The sequence below is a fragment of the Stomoxys calcitrans genome, chromosome 3 (assembly GCF_963082655.1).
Source record: "Stomoxys calcitrans chromosome 3, idStoCalc2.1, whole genome shotgun sequence".
NCBI classification, from domain to species: Eukaryota; Metazoa; Arthropoda; class Insecta; order Diptera; family Muscidae; genus Stomoxys; species Stomoxys calcitrans.
The window spans coordinates 189,829,687-189,855,421 of record NC_081554.1 but is presented as its reverse complement, the minus strand read 5'-3'; the positions used below and the strand labels follow the sequence as shown (position 1 = coordinate 189,855,421).

The window sequence follows — 25,735 nt, the reverse complement described above, 5'->3', positions numbered from 1 at the left end:
GTTAATGTGGTAATTGTATCATAGAGGCGTTTTTGCTTTTTTTATGTGTTTCAAATGCACCACACCAACACACGGCCCTTGAAGCCATCACACCAAATATAGTTGAAAAGTCTTCTAACCAAAGACGAAAGGCATATTGGTGTGTGTTGTTATCTCTGGCTTTCCTTTTCCATTTGCAAAGAAAAAATCTCGAGACGTGCTCAATGACGTCTCGAAAGAGAAACAAGCAAAAATTGTAAAATTTAAGGATCTTTGCCCTAACAGGCAAAAAACTTGAAATGGGAAAACATTTCAAAGAAAATTTTCGATAACCTTTATTATTTCCTGCAATTTTCTCTAATCGATAATTTTCGATTAATAAAGCAAACTTTGCAAATGTTTGACGAAACTTATATAGCTAAAAACCTATTTTCAAAAACTAACTTCGTAAAAATTTCGACTGTTATCGAAAAATATCGTTATTTTGCTATCGATAAATAGACGATTCATTTCTGTTGTAATCTTAAGAGAAGACTATACAAGCATAACAAATGATCGATTTTTAATCATCAAATTCGAAAAAAATGTTGACGATTTTTTTTCGATTTCCCTTAAATTCCCATGAAATATCGATTATTGTTATTGAACTTTTTTTGAGTTTTCACTACAGTGAATATTGGTAAAGCTATATAATAACCCAATTTTTTGTGTCCAAACTGCATTATCGTTATTTCCAAAAATTACTTTTATTGAATTGATCTAGCAATTAAATCAAAATAACGGTTTTGGGTTATCGGGTATTTTCTATTTGTTAAATATTAATTGGATGACCAATTATTGCAAATTACTGTTTATTTGGCCATAATGAAATTTGCATAAATAGCTTCAAGCTCGGAATTATCGAAAAATTTTGCCCTTTTTTAATCGATATTTTCGAAATTTAGGAATCCGCGTTAGAAGTTTTGTGTGGATAATAATATACGATTTAGCAACCATAGCGAAATATCGATTTTTGGTAATCGATTTAATTCGATAAATTTAAGAACATCAGACAACAATTTGTTTTTTTCCAATTTTTCCTGCCGATCAATGTGTAATCAAAGTAAGTAAAATAAAACAGCATTTTGTTTATTTTGTAATGATCTGAATTGTGGAATTTTCAATTGTCGCTAATAATCGATTTTTTTTCATATGTTTTAATGGAAAATATTATTAAATGTTTTATTGACAATTTTCGACAAGATGGAATCCACATTTAAGTTTTTCATGGATCTTTAATCCGGTTTCAATGATAGAATTTTTTATAATTATCGATTTGTTTCTTATCAAAATATATCGATACATAAATTTTTTGTTATCGGCCATTTTCGATAAGTGGGAATCCCCATATAACTTTCAGCGTGAATATTAATAGAAAACTTTTCAATTACAGCAAAATGTAGACTTTTTGGCAATCGTTAACTTCGAATTTTTGATTATTGCAAAATACCCATTTTTATCAATCGAGCAAAAAAGAAATTCAGAAGTTATCTTTGCTTTTTTCTAGTTAGCTCTTCTTTATTAGCTTTGTTATTGTGAAAATTTAGAAAAATATCCATAAACATTCATTTATGTAATTGGGGTTACTACAATTGCCTACATGGTCCAAATCGGTCAATAATATGACATAGCTCCTGTGTAAAGCGATCTACCGACTAGCCTTATACGGCTCCTTCAAATGCAAATTTTGCCCGTGAACATCCCATTAAGGAACAGGGGAAAACTTCTCACATATCAATGTGTGCAGTCCGATTCAAGTTTAAGCTCATATTAAGGGGCCTCCTTTTATAGCCGAGTCAGAACGGCGTGCCGCAGTGCGACACCTCTTTGGAATGAAAATTTTACATGGCATAGTACCTCACATATGTTGCCAGCATTAGGAGGGAAAACCACCGCTGAAAATTTTTTCTGATGGTGTCGCTAGGATTCAAACCCAGGCGTTCAGCGGCATAGGCGGTCATGCTAACCTTTGAGCTACGGTGGCCTCCGTCGTGATTATTGCTGTGTTAAATTTTAGTCCTATCCAGTGCAAGTCAAATGTTTTTAATAGAGTTTTATTCAAAGATTTATGGATAGTTATCGATATCTTGTGATAAATAGCGATTTGCACTACATACTTCTAAAATAAAGCACAGCATATTAAATTTTCACATAATAGCACTGTTTCCTTAAAGAACGATCTGGTGAAAAGTACGTCTTATAGGATGCTATCGAATTATATCGATATCTATTGAGTGCAACTTGGGCTTGAACTCTATTCAGTAACCTATACTGTGCTAATATAAAACAGGTTTCGATAATAGTTTCGATAATTAAAATTTTCTAAATTATCACATGAGCATCGATATGCTAGATTATCGATAGGTTTCGATAAGTATATGTATATCTCATACATCTTTGTTGGGAGATTTTTGACATTGCAAATTATTTTTCATTGACCTGCTCTACTACTTCTTACCTTATAAGGCAAAGTTAATTTGTCAATATCCTCAACGGGCACATCGGTACCAGCCACACCCAGTAAGCGAGCATGTTTTGTCGCATTAGGTTTTGTATAGGAACGATCGAATGCCGGTACACCCACCGCTATCATTAGACGGGCATTTGTTGAATTCTCTTCGGGTTTATACTGGAAAAAATAGAAAATAAAACACAAATGAAAAGGTGGTAAATTCCCCAGGTCCGGAATACCCATAACTTTAATTAAAAAAAAAAATGGTCTTGCTATTTACCGTTTTATCTGTAAATGCATGCGTCCACGTGGGCGGATGATCTCGATCTTGTAAAACCAGCGGCGTCGCTATAACATCCACATACTTTAAAGCCTCTTCCTGCACCTCATCTAACGTTTGCACATGGGAGTAATAGCCTCGATTCAGACATGCCATCCATTGTATTTCCCGCACCTTGGTCACTTCTTTGCCCAGCAGATAGGTGAAAATTCGAACATTCATGCTCATGGTGCCATTTTCACCATCACCCCAGTTATAGGTCTCAAAGACTTCGGTGGTATTGCCGGCCACACCATCGGTGACCACCATAATTGCCTGATTGCACTTGCGCGTCGTGTTGCAGTCTCGTTTCAGGTAATACTGAAAAAATAAATGAACATTTAAATTGCCTCCGGCTATACACTTAAGGTATGGAATTCCTATTTTTTGTTTTAAACAAATAATTGAAATTCCATTCGTTCTCACACTCCCCCGTTACAATTTGGCATGCTTTTGGTGGGATTCAGGAGTTATCTAATGTTGCGATGTGTCCTGATTCCCACAAAAGAATGACGCTGGAAATTCACCTCTTTAAGCAATTCAAAGGCCTTGGTATATGCTATGGTTAGATTTGCATATCCGGTAGGTTTTAACTTGCTTATGGCATGATTGAACACTCGTATATTCTCGGGGGTGGCCTGGACCAAAGCATTCTGGAAGCAGGGTATAACATCATCCACCGTGGCCGAATAGTTGAAGACAGTGAAGAAATCATTGTTGGAGAAGGTATCCAAAATGCTGCGTATGGTGAATTTGGCCACATGTTGGGGAAAACCCACCATGGAACCGGAGTTGTCTAGCAGTATGACAATATCTTTGGAGCAGGTGGCTGTCTCAATGTACCAGGAGCGTTTGCGACAATCATAGATGTCGGCATTTTCATCCTCTGCGGATTTGTCCCATTGTATGGCAGGAAAATGACGCAGAATGCCAGTGTCAGAGCCAAAATACTGCCACGAAAGAGCGGGATCAGACTTATAGTTTTGTCTAAATATGGCATCCAAACTTTCCGTCCACATTATGGTCTCCAAGACGGGGGGATCTGAGAAGAAGACAAAGAAAAACCATTAAAAAGAGAAAACCTTTTTGTGTTTCCCCCTACTTCCTTACGTTTGTCATACACATTGGAGGGCACATGCACCGCACTGTGTTCCGTATCCACCGATATATTATAGAAATGTGTATCCGGGTTAAGTTCGAAATCTTTGTACATATTTGCATTTTCCTCTTTTAATGCTCCTATCAGCTCCTCCGAGCTATTCTGATTGAATTTGGAAAATTTACTTGAATAATAAGTGAAATTTTCAGCCTCTGATTCATTGAAAACGAAATTTTCAAATTCTCTTTCTGCCACCTCCATAATGCAACGCACCGCATCCATTTTGCGTGCCAACATGCGGCCCACATTTTCCGTTATGGATTTTATCAGCTCGGTGCCATTTTTAAATTCTACACGGGCATTGTACTCTTTGTATTTCTGGGGAGAGAAAAGGGAAAATTAAAAACAAATTTTAAACAACTTTTAAGGAGAGCTACTTACAGCTTTAATCTCTTTCGATTTAGTCATAATCTGGGCAAGCTCCCACAGTTCGTCGCCAATTTGGCTGGCCCATTTTGCAACACTGAAATGAAAAGGAGAAAGATGTAAAAATTGTATAACAAAAACAATAAAAGAACCAATTTTAGACTCTCCTCTGCTTATATTCTTTAAATAAAAACAAAAATGCCATTTGGCAGGGATATTTTCGGTTAAGTAAGGGGGGACCTCCCCTTCTCCAAGCCCTACCCAGCGGGCAGGTTGATCGATTGGTATAATATGGGTATCAAATGAAAGATATTTGGGCGTAGAGTACGAATCTCTCTGACGAGATTCCAATTTATCATCAAGTATCTGGGAAGCTGTTTAACCCAAATTCCCACGAGCTAGAACAGCGTTTTTTTTATAAATTATCGTTTGGACATAATGGTGCAGTGAACTATTCCCTATGCGCACATTTTCAAAAAATTTCGCATTTTGCTGACGGATGAAGCGGTTTTAGCGTTTGGGTTCTAATTGTAAGCAAAAACGTAGAATTCCCTCTAAAAATTTAAGGTTAAGTATGGGGGGACTCCCTTTCTGGTATCCCAATCGGACAAAATGTCCTCTGGGTAGGTCAGAGGACATTTTGTCCGATTTGAATACCATGGGTGACAAGTGAAAACTATTTGGGATTGAATCTGAAATCCCAATTTAACATAAAGTATATGGGAAGCTGTTTAACTCAAATTTTCACGGGATACAATTGCGTTTCTTTTATAAAAACCATTTGTACATAAGGGTGAAGTGAATCCTTCCCCATACCCAAACTTTCAAAAAACTGCGCATTTTGGTGACGGTTGAAGCCATTTAAACGAATGGGTTCTAATTGTAAGCAAAAATTTCAAATCCCTTATAAAAAATTGAGGTTTATGCAAAGGGGGGACATCCCCTTCTGAACGCCTACCCAGAGGACAATTAGATCGATTGGGGTACTATGGATATCAAATGAAAGTTTATTGGGAGTAGAGTACGAATTGGAACTTCAAATCTATTTGAAGTATCCGGGAAGCTTTTTAACCCAAATTCCTAGGGGGTATAACCGGGGACTTCCGTAGACTGTTTGGGATAATATGGATATGAAATGAAATGTATCGGTAGAAGAGTACAAATTTGAACTTTAAATTTAAGGCGACGAATCTGGGAATCTGTGTAAACCGAATTTCTTCAGGCTGCAGCAGCTTTTGTTTTAAAATAAGCTTTTGGACATGAGGTTGACGTGCAACCTTCCCTATACCAAATTATCAAAAAACCCCAGATTTCGTTAATGGATGAAGCGATCCAAGAATTTTCTATAAAAATTTGAGGTTAAGTAACGGGGGGACTTCCCCTTCCCCAAGCCCTACCCATCGGGCATGTAGACCGTGTGGGATACGAATCTGACTTCCAAATTTTAGATTTCCTCAGATTTCGCTGTTGGGATTAGGCGATTTAAGCGATTAAGTTCTAATTGTAAGCAAATACCAAGAATTCCCTATAAAAATTTGAGAATCTGAAATCCCAATTTTTCTGAGAAGCTGTTCCAAATTCCAAAGCAGCCACCTATCATTGAACTTAAACTTGAATCGGACTGCACTCATTGATATGTGTGAAGATTACGCCTGTTCCTTAGTGGAATGTTCATGGGTAAAATTTGCAATTTTGTCTGAGGATCAATGCATGGGGTTGCACATCAGAGATTCTATGATATTCCATTTCTTAGGGTACTCTGCAGAAATTACGAACTCGTAATTTTTAATTGACTACTGTTTTAGCCATACATAGATAAGAGACAGACCTTTTCAAGTTTAGTGTGAGTAACAGACTAACAAGCTACTTGCTAAATAGTTTGTTGTTTGTTGAAAATGTCTGCTGCTCAACTTATGAAGACAGCGCTTTGTTTGCAGAAACAGCAGTCATGTCTGCTTTCCCATTTTCAGCAGACAAAAACTGTTGTTTAAGCAAACATTTTTGCTATCTTAAATAACAAATTTTGTAGAGTATGCGATCCGACTCAAAGAGACATTTTCGTCCATTGTAATACCACAGAAATAGAAGAAGAAAGAAGCCTTTTAGTCCCTATCTTTGAACCATCCGGATCTCTATAAAAAGCTCAACAAATTTCGAATGTTCACATCCGCTTATGCAGACAGGACCTTATAAAATGTAAAGCCAAACAAGAAGTGTTTTTGCTTTCCAGTGCGCAGATGTTCTAAGTCTCCTCTTATTTGACGTTTCCACAGCTTCTACAGAAGTTGTTACGATACGTTGGAAGAGGGCAGAAGAGAAACAGTAGATGGAGAAACCAAGATAGAGATATACTTCAGTTAGGTAAAAGACAGCTGAAACGACAGCTAGCCAACGCAGGCTAGTTGGAGCATACCCTCACCAGTGCCTCTAGGGAGCTCCAGCTAACATGAGGACTAAGTGCCTCGTGGGAATCTAGGCATAGATAAAGGTATCCACCCATTATATTGTTTCTTCTCCTCGCGGGGCAGGGACACAAACGGTGTTCGACCCAACCAGCAGAAGTCCGTTTTTCCCTATGACCATCAAATATCTCATGTTGCAATGAACAGTTAGGATTCCTATCAGCAGTCCATAGTCATGTCTCAGAATAAGCGACGCGCTGTTTTGCAAAATACTCGATAACAAAATTTTTGCCAACCATCAAGACACAGCGCCAGCTTACTAGGGCTGGCACCATCAGAGACCTCATGTTGCCATGAATAGTTAGGATTCCTATCAGCAGCCCATAGTCATTTCTCAGGATAAGCGACGTCCTGTTTCTGAAAACACTCGGTAATACGGTTTTTGTAACTTTGCAAGCCACAGCGCCAGCCTACTGGAGCTGAAAATCTATCGGTAATCGCAACATTCGATATTTCTAACAATAAATATCGATATTACCAATACTATCGTTAATTTCCCATCACCTATATTTCAAAGGTAATTGGGAAGTAAGGGTAAGGAGACCGATTTATATAGAAGCAATGTCAATGAACAGACCGAATAAAACCAAATTTATTAAATTCAGTTGGAAGTCATGAGAAAAATCATTGTGCAAAATTTTAGCCTAATCGAATGAAAATTGCGCCCTCTATAGGCGCAGTGTATCTAAGAGGACACATTTAGTGGCGGATAGCTTCAATTTTGCAAAAAAAAAAAGCTGAAGAATGTCGTAATCCAGACAAACAAAAATAAAATACCGATAGAATCGATAGTGTCATGGATATATTGTTTACTCTATCGCCGACGCATCATCGTAGAAAGTGACCATCCTACCAATAACCTTGCTAAGGGGAGTGCTTTCTGTCTGGAATGCACAATCCGCCAGAAAAATCTAAATTTAACTAATGTAAGGGCGCCTCGGTAGCCGAGTTGGCAGCGATTCCCGCAAGAAGCCTTGGTCTGTCGCTACTGTGGTATCACAATGGACTTAAAATTGTCTAAGTGAGTCTGTAAAGAACTGCTATTCTTACCTAACCTATCATAATGTGAAAACATCATCATCATCAAGGAATCATTTTCCTACACATAGTTGGGGACTGTAGGAATTTGGTAATCTATTGTAAATAATAATATTCATTTATTGGGTTGCCCAAAAAGTAATTGCGGATTTTTTAAAAGAAAGTAAATGCATTTTTAATAAAACTTATATTTTACTTATACTTATATTTTTTTACACTTTTTTCTAAAGCAAGCTAAAAGTAACAGCTGATAACTGACAGAAGAAAGAATGCAATTACAGAGTCACAAGCTGTGAAAAAATTTGTCAACGCCGACTATATGAAAAATCCGCAATTACTTTTTGGGCAACCTAATATCTTATTGATTCATGTTCTTCCTCGTTAATTCTAACACTGAATCTTTAAGGTATTGCTAACGTTTTTCTTTGTTGTAGAAAATTGTATCTATTTTTACATCTTTTGTTAAACTTTTCTCTATATTTTTCCTTCATAACTTATTTCTGTTGCATTCTTTGTCTCACATATCTAAAGAAGTTTTTGTAATTGATCACAGTTCAATGAACCAAAACGAAATCTTCTATATTTAGTTGAAGCCATAATCAAATTTATTCTCTTAATTGAATGAACACTGAATTTATTTTTGGCAAAGATTAAAGAGGGAACTTTTTCAATGGGAAAGTGTATTGGATAAGAGCATTAAGTTTTAAAGGAAATTTTATTTAAAGTGTTTCCACATCTATAAACTGTAAAAGACAAAACCCTCTTTTAAGTTATCATATACCATAGGAGAACTGCTGTCAACAAACTTGGTTAACCCGAAGTCTGTCGGGACGACGCAGTCCGAGTTAAGGGCGTGGGCGACGAATGCGAATGGAACCCTGTGGAACAGCGAAACGGTCGATAGGACGGCGAAATATTTTGGGGAGATCCAGATCGTGAGAAGACGAGGCTATTACTGAAAGGAAGTAAGAAGGTGGTCAGTTTAGCTTTCGGTGTCATAACGGGACACATAGGGCTACGAGGTCACTTATGCAAAATCGCTGCGGCAAATGATAGCATGTGTAGGGCCTGCGGGGAAGATGATGAGACGTTGAGGGACACAATACCAGATATGAACCAACTTAGGGGCATAGCATGGAAAACAATTAAGGGGATATAATAGTCTGTTTGTTGCACCTCAAAATATTGATCTGTTTTAACATGGCAGGATACCTCAGGCCACCGCTGATAACCTTTCTCATGTTCACGCCAGGGTTAGAACGAAGACGTTCAGCGTCATAGGTGGACGGATATGCTAACCTCTGCACCACCGTGGCCTCCTTTAACCTGAAATAACTCTAACCTGTCTTCACGATTAGTCTTCTAAGGCCCCTAGAAACTTAAATGTTTGGCTGATTTTGCAGAAATGTGGTACGTTAAGTACACATTTTCCCTTTAACTAAATTCATTTCAGCAGAATCCATGTGTTCTCAAGTTTCCTCTCGGCCGAACTTAGCACAGCTTTATTGGTTTTGCCTATCACCATGCGATAGGCGCAAACATACGTTAAAATTCCTTTTCTTAGACATTTCTGTGTGTCTGAAAAAGTCTAACTCAGCAGGAAACATTTCCTTATTAAATTCATTGGCCCTGGGGGTGTATGATTACTTTTCTATAACTATGCCCGCAATCATACGCCACCTTGGCCATGGATGAGACCAATTGCAAATAAAAATTACATTATTCAGTATAAGAACAAGTTTGAGGGATTCTTTTTAGTTTAGTGCGAGATCTTTTACATGTCGTTTGAAGTTGTTGATTTTGGAACGCGGCACAGTGGGCCAAACGGCGAAAAATTAGAAAAAATCCACAACTTTTTACCTGTTGATCTGAGCGGAAATTTGTTTTTTTTGGCTTTCAGGAAAATGGGGGCCACCGTAGCGCAGAGGTTAGAGTGTGACGCTGAACGCCTGTATATTTTGTATGATTGTTTTTTTTTGTGCGTCGTCATACAGCTCATACGTCGCCGTTACTCTGCATCAGAGCAAACTGGTCCATAAATTTAAGGTAGAATCTTTTTCATTGTTTTTTTGAGCAAAATATAAATTCGCCTGTTGTTGCTTTAGACTCAGCAGCTATATTTAAATAAGTAAAGTCTGAACCATATTCGACTTGGATTTTGGTATGGATCATATAGAAGTTTATAGAAGGTTTTTTTTTTAGATTTTGATAAAATTTGGTAAAAAGAGTTGATTTACCCTTTCGACATCCGTGTTGAATTTGGTCGAAATCGGTATATATTTGGATTTAACTGCCATGTAGACCGATCTTACGGGTCTAAGATTTTAAGCCCATTAAAGATATTTTCATACCCTCCACCACCATCGAAATATTGATCGTAGACCCAACGAAGCACGAATATTAACCCATATCCATCCGTCCGTCTGTTCGTCGGTATCTCTGTTGAAAGAATGCTAACTTTCGAAGGAATAAAGTTAGGCGCTTGACATTTTGCACAAATACTTCCTATTAGTGAGGACGGTTGGGTATTGTAAATGGGTCATATCGGTCCGTGTTTTTATGTAGCTGTTCTATAAGCCGATCTTGGATCTTGACTTCTTGAGCCTCTAGCCGACGCAATTCTAATGCGATCTGGCTGAAATTCTGTGTGAGGTGTTTTGTTATGACTTCCAACAACTGTGCCAAGTTTGGTCTAAATCGATCCATAATCTGATAAAGCTGCCATATAAACCGATCTGGGATCATGACTTCTTGAGTTCCTAGAGGGGGTAATTATTATCCGATTTGGATGAAATTTTGCATGCGGTGTTCTATGTTGACTTCCAACAACTGTTCCAAGTACGGTACAAATCAGTATATAACCTGATATAGCTGCCATATAATCCGATTATCCCGATTAGAAAAGATTACGCCCTTAAACTTAATTTATTTTGTATTAGTTTTTGCAAAATCCAATTAACACCCTTTTCCTTATTTGTTACTTATTAAGCAATTTAAATTATATATTATACCTATATTCCATTGTGGTAAATTTGGTATATTCTACCCCCAGGTATAACGTGTCATATGAGTACTAATAATTAAATAGTAATGCTCATACGCATCGTATGAGTAGCTAGCATAATAATAAAAAAAAAAAAAAAACAAAAACGACAATAATACTCATACGGCACACTTAGCCCACTTTTGTATTCCCAATTGGCTGTTATTCTTTTCAGTCTTGTTTTATTTTTTGCGCCTTTGTTTCTTTACAAAGTCCAAAACTAATTTTATCTTTCTGGTAATATTACTAAAATTCATGTCATTAACACTAAACACCAGACAATATTAAATGGATATGCCATACAAATATATATAACTAAATTAGAGCTCGCACACAAACCGACACACAAACACACACACACATACTGGTGCTTTCACTCAAACAATGTTGACATGAACTCCCACACTTGTGCCACATTTGGGGGTGAAGAGCAAAACCTGAAGAGCTAAGAGGAAAAAAAAAACAATGACGACGGGCCTTCTTCTTTGAGGCAAACGGTTGCATGAGCAACAAGTGTTTCAAACGATTTAAAATGTTTTAGCTATGCCAAGGCACACACACACACATACTTAGGCAGTAAAAAAAAATAACAACAGCACACACCATCCAAAGGCTGGCATACACGTGATGAGAGTGTTCTTTGTCACTTTTGTGTTATTTGTTTATATTCCTATTTTTCTAAAGAGAAAGGACGCCTTTATATGTTTGAGAGTCATTGTTGAATTTTTGTTTTGCTAACTAATTTCTATATTGAAACGGAATAACAAAAAAATTAAGCTCTTTGTTCACTCTCAAACATTTAGCTCTCTCTCTCTCCCTCTTGTTCCCTGTATTTATTTTTGCTCTTTATCTCTCTCTTTCTCTTTTGTGTTTTGTTTACATTTCTCTTTTTAATGTCATTAGGATTTCCTTGTCTGTTTTGTGTTTATCACTCGTTGTTAAATTTTTGACTTTTCTTTGCTGTTTTTTTCTTTAATTCCTTTTTAACCTAACATTTCTAAATATTTTTTTGGGTTTTCTTGTTCTTCTTTCTACATTGTCGTCTTCGTCGTTGTGGTTGTTGTTATTGTCCCCCTATGAATGAATATCGCAAGTGTCTGTCACTTATTCATTTTAAATTCCCATGCACATGACACACATCTCAACAAACATACACACACACACACACACTCATGTACCCACCTAAGGCCTGTATTTATCATCGCTAGATGATTTGGCTTTCTATACTGTTGGGTATATGTGTTTGTGAGAGCAGCATAGCATTGTTTTTTGTGTTTTAATGTGATGAATTGCTGTTGTTGTTGCCTTATTTTCCGAATAGGGTCGCTTAAACAAACGTGTGTTTGTTCATGTGTATGTTTGTTGTGAGCATTTGTGGTGCCCAGTGTTCATCATATGTGCTGCTTTAGGTGTGGGGGTGCCTTGTTTCGTGGTTTGTTTCAAATTTTTCGATGGGGCAACAAGTGTATCGCTTTGATGTTTAAATCGATTTTTTATTGAATTTCCTAAGAACTGGGCATTTATGGGACCGACAACAACGACGACACAAGTAAATCAAATAAGGAATGCAATTAATGATACTTTGTACTAAATCTCAAATTCCGCAAGCTTTTTTTCCATTTTTTTTTTGGTATTTTAAGAAAAAAATTTTTTTGGTATTCTGTTTAAGTATCACACAATATCCTTGAACGAGCATGAGTTGCTGAGATCAAAGTGTGCTGACAACAACATCTAATTTTAATAGTTTTCATATGAAATAGCTTTGGAAAATAAAACAGATTGGATTTATTGTACAAAGTGTTGCCAAATTCACACTGATATTTTTGTCAAACTAGAAATGATAGTTACATGATATTTGTTTTATTGACAGCTCATTGTGTAGTTTACAAGCCACAAAAGCATTTGCTTCTAGTTTATTTAAAAAGAAAGTGATTTAAGACTCATGGTCACCGCACAAGCTGGAACTTTGAGACCGACGGAAAGCTTAGCTGAAAGCTCCTGGGTGCGTCCACCATTGGCGGATAGTAGAATGCTTTGTATTTATGCGGAGTAGCTGCGAATGCGGCCAGTTCCGAATTCGATCACACAGTCTCATTGGGGGGTCAGGTGCCACTGACTTTTACTTAAATACTGAGTGCCAATGATACTCGAAATGACAAGACGAGTTATTGGCGCCTTCAAACAACCAAAGACCAACATCAGCATCAGTTCCCAGATTAGGTTAGGTGAGTTATGTTGTGGCACTCAGCCTATTCCCTGAATCGCTCTTAAAAATCTGCTATGTCGCCAATGTACTTTATACCCTATCGGCATATTTTATTCATTACTTCGGCATCGCTTAAAGAACCACAATTATTCTGTGCTTCTGGGACACGGATGCTTCTTACATCCATCGCCATCCGTTGCACGGTTTTTTAGTTCATCATCCAAGTTCTGCAGCAAGTTTTCGGATGACGCTCGCATCCTTTTTGCTCGGTTGTATTCGCTGAGCTGTTTTCGTAGATGGTCTATGGTAAAACCTTATTTGGGCCAACCCTAAGGAGTTGCTCGCGTTTTAGTAAGTAAGTCTAGCTGAGTGAATCTGGGCTAAAATTTGAATTTGGTACACACTGTCATGATTGGAATCCGATGTTTGCGCAATGCGTATTCGCGTCGGGTCCCTGCTTGGGCACCATTTGGAGGCGAGCGTCAGATTTTCAAGAAAGGAAGGGATACATGTGCGATTCTATATTACCCATGCGGTTGGGGCGTTAGGCCAGTAACCCGCACCCGGAAAATTAAAGAATAGTAAAAATGGACTCCCCTAACGTCTAAAAGGACCACGATCTGCGGATCTGCATCTGTAATGTCCGGACTCTTTATAGAGAAGGTGCAGTATACGGACTGGCGAATGTATTGGAAATATTACAAGACAAATATTACCGCAATCGGGAAGTGCGATGTATTGGGAAAGGCGTCCCAACAACATCAAACAGTGACGAACTATACTATAGCTGCCATGACACGACAAATTTTCGCTGTGGATTTGTGGTTAGTTGGCGACTGAAACACCTTGTCTCTAGTTTTACACCAGTGAATGAGAAGCTAACCACAATCCGCATGAAGGCCAAATTCTTCAATATCCGACTTATTTGTGCCCATGCCCTGCAGAGGTCACCCATGCAGAGGTCACATCCACCGATGACGCTGAACGAATGAGTTCAAATCTTGGCGAGAACATCAAAACAATTTTTTGTGTGGTTACCCCATCCTAATGCTGGCGACATTTTTGTAGTACTATGCCATTTAAAAAAAAAAATGGTATGGAAGCCATGTAAAAGCTTCTCCCCAAAGAGGTGTCGAATAATAATTGCACCATCTGGTCAAGATCCAAAATCGGTTTATATGGAAGCTATATCAGGTTATGAGCCGATTTGGACCATTCTTGGCATAGTTTTTGATGGTCAATCTAAAACACTTCATACTAAATTTCCGCCAAGTCGTAGTATTATTGCGCCCTCTAGCGGTTCAAGAAGTCAAGAACTGAGATCGGTTTATATTAGAGCTATAACAGGTTATGAACCGATTTGGACCATACTAGACACAGTTGTTGGAAGTCAAAATAAAAAAACACTTGGTGCAAAATTTCAGCCAAATCGGATAAGAATTGCGCCCTCTAGAAGCTCAAGTAGTCAAGGTCCAGGATCGGTTAATTCGGCACCTATATCAAAATATGAACCGAGCTAGCCCATTTAATATCCCAACCGAATCACACTTATAAGAAGTATATATTCAAGCAAATTTCAAGCGCCTAGCTTTATTGCTTCGACGGACGGAAAGACAGATCAAAAAGTGAGGAAAAAAAAATGATTATGTTGTAATCGTAATGATTACGTTGTAATCATAAACACAGGCCAACTCATTGATATGTGAGAAGTTTGCCCCTGTTTCTTAATGGAATGTTCATGGCATCTGCAAGAATGTCTATAGGAAAACCAACTCGCTGTTCGAAATTTCATCAAAATCGGGTAATAAATGTATCATTTTTGTCCCAAAACCTTAAATGGCGGCTATATTCAAGAACGCACCGATATGCAGTATACCCAACACGTATATCTAAGGGACTAACATAATTTACAGTTCCAAATTTTAACGAAATCGGGCAATAAAAACGGCGTTATTTGGCTCAAGACCTTATACCGCGAGTTTCTGTATATATGGCAGCTTTATCCAAGTATGGTGCGATCTGGACGATACTTGGCACGAATATCGATTATAAAACAACTGAGTGTTCCGCATTTCAGTGAAATCGGATTATAAATGCACCTTTTATGGACCTTAGGTCTTATAAGGAGATCGGTATACATGGAAGCTCTATCCAAATGAGATCCTTTCTGGACCATACTCGACGCGGACCTTGAAAAGTAGTTTTTTAAATCTCAGAGAAATGTCGTAAAAAGTTCGCATCTTAGGACACAAGCCTATAAGGAGATCAGTCAATATGTTGGCTATATCAAAATATGATCTGATTTTGGCCGATAAATGACTTAACCTGCATATGAAAAAAAATAGGTTTTTTGTGTCAAATTTCAGCGCAACATATCAATTACAAAAGGGTGATTACAACTGGCGTTTTTGCGACGATCAGAAATATACATATAAGACGATACATATACAGGGTGTTTAACACAAAGTCTTACCAATTCAAACGACTAAACTTTTTATGTGAAAATAATTTTGTTCATTCAAATGACAAAAAATTGTGGACATAATCAAAAATTAAGATTCCATTCACTTTTGCTCAATTTGACTACTAGGGTGATGACTTTTTAAACCTCATAGAGATTTGATGAAATCTTATGATTCGTAAAAAACTTCGCGCACAAAACGATTTGAAAAATTTCACAAAAATTTAATTTCAAAGTGGTTTATGTGTGACTTTTTTTTAATATTTTAATGCAGTGTTATTTTAGTGTTTAGTAGACAGAAGTTCATTCATTCGAGCAACAGGAAATAGTTTTTGAGAAAAAAAAAAATAAATAAAAAAATTAAAAAGTCATCAGCCCAATGAGCAAGGTCCTAAATAGACTTGCCGGGAAGAAACGTAGTGTACGCAAAGAATCCTTGTTTAACACTTATTAGGGTGATGACTTTTAAACAACTTAATTTCATTGTATCATATTTTAATGCAATACAATATAATTTCGTTGTATCATATCAAGTTTGAGAAAAATCGGGTAATAAATCCGTCTGTTATGGGCTTAAGACCCTGAATCGGCAGACCGGTCTATAAGGCAGCTATATAACAATATAGCCCGATATGGATCATATTTGGATCGGATGTCAGAGGCCATAATAGAACTCACTGTGTACAATTTCATCAAAATCGAACAATAATGCGCCAGTTATGGGCTTGAAACCCTTAATCGGCAGATCTGTCTATAAGGCAGCTATATGTAAATATAGCACGATATAGACGTTGACGGGCCTAATTAAACTCAGTGATATAGATTTGATCGAAAGTGGGTAATAACTACGCCAGTTATGGGCTCAAGACCCTAAATCGGGAGATCGGTCTATATGGCAACTATATCTAAATATGGCCCGATCTGAACCTCATTAGGTTTAAATATCAACGGGCCTAACAAAACTCAGTGCTCCAAGTTTGAGCGAAATCGGGTAATAAATGCGCATGTTATGGGCTGAAGAAGACCTTAAACCGGCATATCGGTCTATAAGGCAGCTTTATCCAAATACAATCCGATTTGGCACATACAAAAACGTAATATGCGTATGAAAGAAATACGGGTCTGTGCAAAATTTCAGCTCAACATGTGAATTTTTAAAGACTGTAGCGTGATTACAACTGATGGATGGACGGACAGATGCACGGACATCGTTTTATTGTCTTACAATCCATGACGATCGGTAATATACTTCGTAGTGTCGGAAATGAATATTTACCCCTAACCTATGTTTGTGGGTATAAAAAGATTACTCATGTCTGAGTTCAAGCGTATTAGTCCGATTGCGTTATATTTTTCGCTGGAAATTCACAATTGGCTATTGTTGGCGAACTCAAACACATCAAAGTGAACAAAATGTTTATGTATCGTTAACATGTTTAAATCGTTATAATGGTTCTGGTACTGGTAGCGTTGTCAAACGCAATGGTAATTGTCCAAAACAAACTGCAACAACACCTTAAAAATTCCAAAAGGCGCACGATCTTTCACTTAAGCAAAAATAAAAAAATATGTACAAATGACATGTGCAATTCATGGAAGCTAGGTAGTCGTATAGAAAATAAGTCTATAACTACATGGAAAACACATGCGGTGAAAAAGAACAGCTAGTGTGAAAGGTGACAAACGTGTTTTAGTGTCGTGCTTACAGCGTAGACACGATATAAGTTTAACCTACCAATGTATGTCCCTTGAAGCCACCAAATCTAATATGGTTGAAAATTCTTTTACCCAAAGACGAAACGCTTCCCAAGGTGGTTCTCTGACAACAAAAATTTTCCTAATGAGCAATTTCTAAACTTTCAAATTAATCGAGCGCACTTACGAGAACTTCAGTCTACCAACGGCACCGATTTTTTCATCTAAAGTGTTGATACGACTATGAACCATCGATGATATCATAAGCCGATAGCCGCTCTTCAATCGTTGTCATCTAAGCTGGAGTCAAAGTTAAGCGACTTATTAGCTGGAAATTATCTTGGAAGCTAAACTAATAAGGACAGATAAAAAACCCAGCGACAAAACTATAAACGTAGCGCCGTCAATTCCTAATTGTCTTCTTCGTCTGGTATTAGGCAGAGGTTTAATAAAAACAAGTAAAAGCGTGCTAAGTTTGGCCGGGCCGAATCTTATATACCCTCCACCATGGATCGCATTTTTCGAGTTCTTTTTCCGGCATCTCTTCTTAGGCAAAAAAGGATATAAGAAAAGATCTGCTATTAGAGCGATATCAAGATATGGTCCGGTTTGGGCCACAATTAAATTATATGTTGGAGACCTGTGTAAAATGTCAGCCAATTCGAATAAGAATTGCGCCCTTTGGGGGCTCAAGAAGTAAAAGAGAGAGATCGATCTTTATGGGAGCTGTATCGGGCTATAGACCGATTTAGACCATAATAAACACGTAAGTTGATGGTCATGAGAGGATCCGTCGCCGCAAAATTTCAGGCAATTCGGGTAATAATTGCAAAATTTCATTCCAATCAGATAAGGATTGCGCACTCTAGAGACTGAAGAAGTCAAGACCTAAGATCGGTTTATATGGCAGCTATATCAGGTTGTGGACCGATTTGAACCATACTTGGCACAGATGTTGGATATCATAACAAAATGCTTCGTGGAAAATTTCAATAAAATCGGATAAGAATTGCGCACTCTAGAGGCTCAAGAAGTCAAGACCCAAAATTGGTTTATATGACAGCTATATCAGGTTATGAACCGATTTCATCCATACTTGGCACAATTGTTGGATATCGTAACAAAACACGTTGTGCAAAATTTCATGCCAATCGGATAAGAATTGCGCCCTCTAGAGGCTCAAGAAGTCAAGTCCCCAGATCTGTTTTGGCAGCTATATTAAAACATGGACCGATATGGCCCATTTACAATACCAACCGACCTACACTAATAAGAAGTATTTGTGCAAAATTTCAAGCGGCTAGCTTAACTCCTTCGAAAGTTAGCGTGCTTTCGACAGACAGATGGACGGGCGGACGGACAGACGGACGGACATGGCAAGATCGACATAAAATGTCGCGACGATCAAGAATATATATACTTTATGGGGTCTCAGATGAATATTTCGAGTAGTTAGAAACAGAGTGACGAAATTAGTATACCCCCCATCCTATGGTGGAGGGTATAATAAAAAAATAATATTTTCAAAATATTTCCATTTAATGAAAATTGACTTTGTATCCCATTAATCTTAAAGTGTCAATGTTTGCCTGCGACCACTTAAGAAATCATTAAATATCACGACACTATATAACGAACTTTGGCTGACCTTGTTTTTTTTTCTTCTTACCGCATATATTCTAAGGAACCAAAACCCCTAATCCCATTTATGATTTGATTCATTGCATATGAATTGCCTGCCTGCATTTATTGTTTGATGTTATTCTCATTTAGATAGCAAACAACAACAGAAAAAATTCAGATTCTACCAATTTTCAATTTTGTATTGTTTTGTTTGGCTTTTACACAGAATAGACGCATTAAAGCGTTTTTTACACAAACAATTTGTTAACAAATTCGTCTCTCATATATGCTGGTGTATGAATAAAAACGGATGACCGGTGGACCCGACTGTGACTGGCAGATATTTATAAAACAGGCGGACATACACAGACTTCGAATTCAGATATTCTTATACCAACGTAGACGGACGAGTAGACGGACAGACACACATATTTTGTTGTATGCTGCTATGCCATGATAAACAAACGATAGAGACCAAGTGATCATTTATTAAAACATCCATAAACATACAGTTTTTCTTAAGAAAATTAAGTCGTTTGTTGCAGTACCCTTTTTATATAGAAATGTTTTGGGCGGAAAAAAGTCAAAATGTTTTAGGAGGAAATCTAAATAGCTAAGAAGCTAAAACGTGAAACGCCAGACATTTAGGCTTGAATAGCAAAATTTGTTATAAATGAAAAATTTTGTTGAATTTTGTGGGCGTAATGGATGTTACATGAAAAATATAACGGCTCAGATTTTACTTTCAAATGGCAAAACTCAAAATAGTCTTCATAACTTCTTCGTTTGACATTTAATCAAGTAAAATGGGTTTTAGGGAATTGGGGATAAACCGATCTATGAATGTTTGACTAACACGAAATGCTTAAGTCGGACGCAGGCTTTTCAAATCGTCTTAGACCGTTGGCCAGTGGCATCATCACCCCAGACTCTACCATCCAGGAGACCATGGTTTGCCCAAGAGTGCCGTGTGCTAGTAAAGCTAAGAATAAAGGATAAATGGGAATCTGCATGCAGCAGCAACACGTAGTGTGATGGTGAGGAAGACCCTTAGGAACAGAAATTAAGTTTGCAAAATGGTTACACAGGCAAGGGATAGCTGTGAGTACCACACAGACTGAAACATTGAGGTTCGATGTGTGTGGTGTTCATTGCTATCATGAGAAGCTAAGCTGCGAGCTAAGGGGCGCGTCCACAGGTTGCGGATAGTGAAATGCTCCATACGGAGTAGCTGTAACGTCAGTCGCGGACAATCAGCGGTATCGAGCGGAGAGTCTCAGTGAGAGGCTGGGCGGCACTGGCTTTATGACTCGATATGACAAGGTGGGTTATTGCAAATTGCCAATTTTAACCATGAACATTCCATTAAGGAACAGGGGCAAACTTATCAATGAGTGCAGTCCGATTTAAGTTTAAGCTCAATGATAAAGGGCCTCCTTTTTATAGCCGAGTCCGAACGGCGTTCTGCAGTGCGACATCTCTTTGGAGAGAAGTTTTACATGGCTTAGTACCTCACAAATGTTGCCAGTTTTAGAAAGGAGAAAGCAACGCTGAAAATTTTTTCTGATGGTCTCGCCAGAATTCGAACTCAGGCGTTCAGCGTCATAGGCAGACATGCTTACCTCCCTTTTTATAGCCAAGTCCGAACGGCGTGTCGCAGTGCGACACCTCTTTGGAGAGAAGTTTAATATGGCTTAGTACCTCACAAATGTAGCCGGTATTAGAAAGGGAAAACCACCGCTGAACATTTTCTCGCCATTTGAACATAGATTCGCTAGGATTCGAACTCAGGCGCTCAGCGTCATAGGCGGACATGCCTACCTGTGCGCTACGGTGGGCTCCAGGCGGGTGATTGGCGCCTTTAACTAATCAATGGCCACCCTGTTCCCGCTGCGATCGGTCCTTTGGACCGGAACGAGTTTGCTCACCTACAGGAGCTTGACGAGAATTGCTACCTCTACATGAAAATCTGGCTACAACAACAACCACAGGATTTGGAGAGGAACTGTTGGTTATCAATTGAAACGATGATGAAAATGTCTCCAACTGTCCTCTGACGATCACATTGAGTGTATAAAAATAATAAAGCAGCAGGAACCGATAGATTGCCAGTTGGGTCACATATGGATTACATATCAACAGTTTTGGCAAATGTTGTTGCCGCCAGCATGCACTCGGAATCTGTGGCCCGATTTCCATCTGAATTTCCTTTACACTGCGTGTTGTGACTGGATGCATTCTTCTGGTCTTCTGGTCTCCAACAACCTAAACTTTAATCCAATGCCAATGTCATCATGGTAAGGAGGCAGTTGTTAGACCTGTTATGCTAGTATTGCGGTCAGGTGGACTACACTTCAAAAATTTACCAAATGTTGTATACGCATTCGAATCCATTGCCTATTTTTGTGTTCAGAAATACGTTCTCCAGGCATTTAACGGCTGCCTGGCTGTCTGAGAAGATATTTATGCCAATCGTCGTAATGACATAATATCTTAGCCATTCCACTGCTTCCTTAAATGCAAGGATTTTTGATTGATACACACTGCAGTGGTCGGGTAACCTTTTCGGTACGACCAGTTCTAGATCTTTAGAGTACACCCCAAAGCCCACCTGGTCGTTTACTGTGGAACCATCAGTATAGAAGTCTATGTAACTTCTGTTACCAGGGATATCGATATCGTAGTACTAAGCTATATATTGGAGCTATAATTTCAGTCAAATCGGATAAGAGATGCGACCTCTAGAGGCTAGATATATAAAATTATGAACCGAATGAGACCATACTTGGCATAGTTGTTGGAACACATAATAAAACACTTCATGCTAAATTTCAGACAAATCGGTATAAGAAATGCACCCTCTAGAGGCTCAAGAAATCAAGCTCCGAGATCGGTTTATATGGGAGCTACATTAGGTTATGAACCGATTTACGCCATACCTGGCATAGTTATTGAAAGTCATAACAAAACACTTCATGCTAAATTTCAGACAAATCAGATAAGATTTGCGAGAAATCGAGATCCGGGATTGGTTTATATGAGAGCTATATCAGGTTAAGAACAGATTTTGACCATAGAGGCTCAAGAAGTCAATATCCGAGATCGGTTTATATGTGAGCTATATGAGATTATGAACCGATTTAGACCATACTTGGTCTAAATAGTTATTGGAAGTCATAACAAAATACCTCTTGCAAAACTTCATACAAATCGGATAAGAATTGCGCCCTACAGAGGTTCAAGAAGTAAAATCGGGAGATCGGTTTATACGGGAGCTATATCAGATTATGAACCGATTTAGACCAAACTTGGCATAGTTGTTGGGTGTCGTAACAAAACACCTCATGTAAAATATCAAACAAATCAGAAAAGAATTGCGCCCTATAGAGGCTCGAGAATAAAATCGGGAGATCGGTTTATACGGGAGTCAAGATCTGAGATTGGCTTATATGGGAGCTATATCAGATTATGAACCGATTTATTACATATTTGTCAAAGTTGTTGGAAGTCATAACAGGACACCTCATAAAAAATTTCAGACAAATCGGCTATGAAATGCGCATTTTAGAGGCTTAAGAAGTCAAGATCCAGGATCGGGTTATATGGCGGCTATATCAAAACAGGGACCTATATGACACATTTACAATCCCAACTGAACTACACTTATAGAGATAGGTAGACAGACAGACGGACGGACATGGATACATCGACTTAGAATATTAAGACGATCAAGAACAAAGTATGTATTGTTGGGTCTCGGATCAATACTTCGATGTGCCACAAACGGAATGACGAAATTAGTATATCCCCATCCCATGGTGCAGGGTATACAAATTAATGTATCACTATATCTGAGAGTTCGACCACACGCAGAGGGAGAGTCGATTAATTAAACTTAACTGGAGAGCGATTTTTTTACATCACAGGACTTATCCTGACGTAGAGATCGTCTATAGAGGGGTTCATTTCCCCTTCCCCTCGAACGAGGGCCAGCGCTCCTCCGTCTGTGGTTCAGTCGAAAAATTTGGCCAATGACGACAGAGTTCCGTGATAAGCGAAGAGTGTCGAGACTGTCAAGAAAACCTGCAACATGAGGGGAGAAAAGGTAGAGAAGATGAGTACTATGGCTTCAACTCCTGAACTAGCCACATTCATCACAAAACCGTCCGGGCAGGTGTATAGAAGTCTTGAGTTGATCTGAAATCTGTCGTTGCCAAGGCGAAGAAGATCTCTGCCTGAGCCGTTATGAGACCCCTGTCACTCTTTGAGCGACCGTTAATTTCGCGACAGGCTGCTTCTCATGCGAGAACTTCCTTGTTGCAGATCCTTGCGCCAGTTCGACCGAGGCAACAAAGCCTGCGTCCAAAAAGAGACAAAATAAGGTCCCTGGTGAATTTACAAAGCTAGTTTCCCTAAATCAGCGCCAACCATGTGGAGCGGGCCTTGCAGTTGGCGAAATTCTCTTTGAAAAAGTGGCCACGAGAAAGGAACCCATGTTTGCGATGGGTCCCTGGTAGATTTACAGATATTGTTTCCCTTATTCAGTGCCAACCATGTGGGAGAGGCTTTGCAGTAGGCGAAATTCTCTATGAAAAAGTGGCCACGAGAAAGGAACCCATGTTTGCGATGGGCTGGGGAACAGGCGGAGCCGGGATGCTTGGGTCCTTTGAGCCTGAGGGTGGCCACTTTGAACAGGATCCCATTGGAAGAACGGAGAGTTATGATTGCTCAAATTTGAATTTGCGCAAGGCAATTGAAAACATTGAGTCCCCCTGGCCAGAGGCAAAACTCAGGTTTTGTCCACAGCTGGACTGCCTGTCAGCAGCATGGACGGCCTTTGAAGCTTCTACACCAAAACGGTATCTGATGATGGTCTCTTTTACCAAGAGATCGAAACGCGTCATACCATGGTTGGTGTGTGGTTTTTTATTCCATTGCATTAAACTTTTCGACCATTAGATCGTCTCCAAAGGACTGCTAAGACTTTGAGCGAAACAGAACATAGAGCTCTGCGTATAAAGGTGGACATTTCTTTTCATAAGCCCGTTTTCGCAGAGCGAAAATCTGATTATAAAGCTATCGATCAAAGATGACTCGGAACATTATCAGAGGATTAGAGTGTTCAGGCTTAGGGTTAAAAAGGCAAATTTGCTCATGAACATTCCAGGAAGAAACAGGGGCCACATATTAATGAGTGCTGTTCGATTCAAGTTAAAGCTCAATGACAAAGGGGCCTCCTTTTTATAGCCGAGTCCAAACGGCGTACCGCATTCTGACATCACTTTGGGGAAATATTTTAGGCTCTCAGGTTAAGGGTTGGATTTCGGTTTTGCCTTGTCCGGCTAACGTCGTCAAAATGAGGTTCGATCGAATTGGTGCGGAATATTGGCACAGAGTAATCTGCATCACTCCTTGGCTATCTCGAACGAACATCTTCTAGCACACTCTAACTCCTTAGTCAACATTGCACTGATTCAGTAACCTTTATTTAGAAATGTGCTCTCTGGGTTTAGCAATAGGAACTACACCTTTATTTCTTCACCCCCGGGTGATAGGTTAAGAACATGTTGTGATGGAGAGGAAACGTTTAAATCTAACGCTTCAATCGAACTAAAGCAATGAATATTTGATGACTGTGAGGTTGAAGACCAGGAACTTTGGTCCCTTACTGATCTCATCGGTTTAACTGTGCCGCGAGAAGACAGACCCGTCCAACGAGGCAGTGCTAAGGCTACTATGCGAAAACGATTGGAGTGTGCGGATGATCTTGGGTTGTAATGCCAAAGCGCACCACTCACAATGATGAAGTATAGACTTATACATGAAAGGTCAGACGATTTATGATTTTGTTCTGAATTCGTTGACATAAAGTTTCGGAGTAGAAGCACTTCGATTATTGGTAAAAAGGAGCTTGGATCGGCAGCAAGATCCATGTATGGTAGTTATAATGAGAACTCCCCTCTGATCCACATAGGTAAGAGATCGCAGCCTGTTTGGTGGAACGGGGACTGGAGGAGACTTAAACAGACAGATAGATAAGGGAGTAAATTAAAGTTACGCAGGGTGCTCTCTAAACATCAGAAAACCCTGAACTTTTTCTATGAAAAAGGTTCATAATGAACTTTTTCTATGAAAAGGGTTCATATTGAACTTTTTCTATGAAAAAGGTTCATATTGAACTTTTTCTATGAAAAAGGTTCATAATGAACTTTTTCTATGAAAAAGGTTCATAATGAACTTTTTCTATGAAAAAGGTTCATAATGAACTTTTTCTATGAAAAAGGTTCATAATGAACTTTTTCTATGAAAAAGGTTCATAATGAACTTTTTCTATGAAAAAGGTTCATAATGAACTTTTTCTATGAAAAAGGTTCATAATGAACTTTTTCTATGAAAAAGGTTCATAATGAACTTTCTCTATGAAAAAGGTTCATAATGAACTTTTTCTATGAAAAAGGTTCATAATGAACTTTTTCTATGAAAAATGTTCATAATGAACTTTTTCTATGAAAAAGGTTCATAATGAACTTTTTCCATCCAGGATTACCCCAGTGGACAACATTAGAAAAAGAGTTGGTATTTTTAATTAAAAAACTGATACTATAAACTCTTTAGAATACTCGCCATGTGTGTAGTTGTCAAATTATTTCATTTGTTTCCATATCCCATTGACATGCACATAGGTACTATGTTGGAACACACCCTTTTAGAAAATCCCGCGCCTCCGACAAGTGTAGGGTGTAGTCACATGAAAACGTAATCTAAACACAGAACATAGTCATGCAGCCATATACTACTACATACATAAAGTTCCTTGTCGTTTTTTTTTTTATTTTTTCTTCTTCACGACAATTGAATGAATGCAAACTAGGAATATGTGATGTACTCATGTA

General features: G+C 38.4%; 1 protein-coding gene across 1 annotated transcript in view; it reads right to left on the bottom strand.

Moving 5' to 3' along the window:
- Window positions 1-25,735, bottom strand: part of LOC106082071 (voltage-dependent calcium channel subunit alpha-2/delta-3) — a 51,189-nt gene that overhangs the window by 18,609 nt on the left and 6,845 nt on the right. Inside the window, exons 2-6 of the mRNA XM_059365014.1 lie at window positions 4,330-4,411; window positions 3,900-4,266; window positions 3,317-3,831; window positions 2,751-3,110; window positions 2,477-2,647 (exon numbers count right to left, since the gene is read on the bottom strand). Of these exons, the coding sequence (XP_059220997.1) occupies window positions 2,477-2,647; window positions 2,751-3,110; window positions 3,317-3,831; window positions 3,900-4,266; window positions 4,330-4,411 (1,495 nt within the window). The remainder of the gene's footprint in view (window positions 1-2,476; window positions 2,648-2,750; window positions 3,111-3,316; window positions 3,832-3,899; window positions 4,267-4,329; window positions 4,412-25,735) is intronic.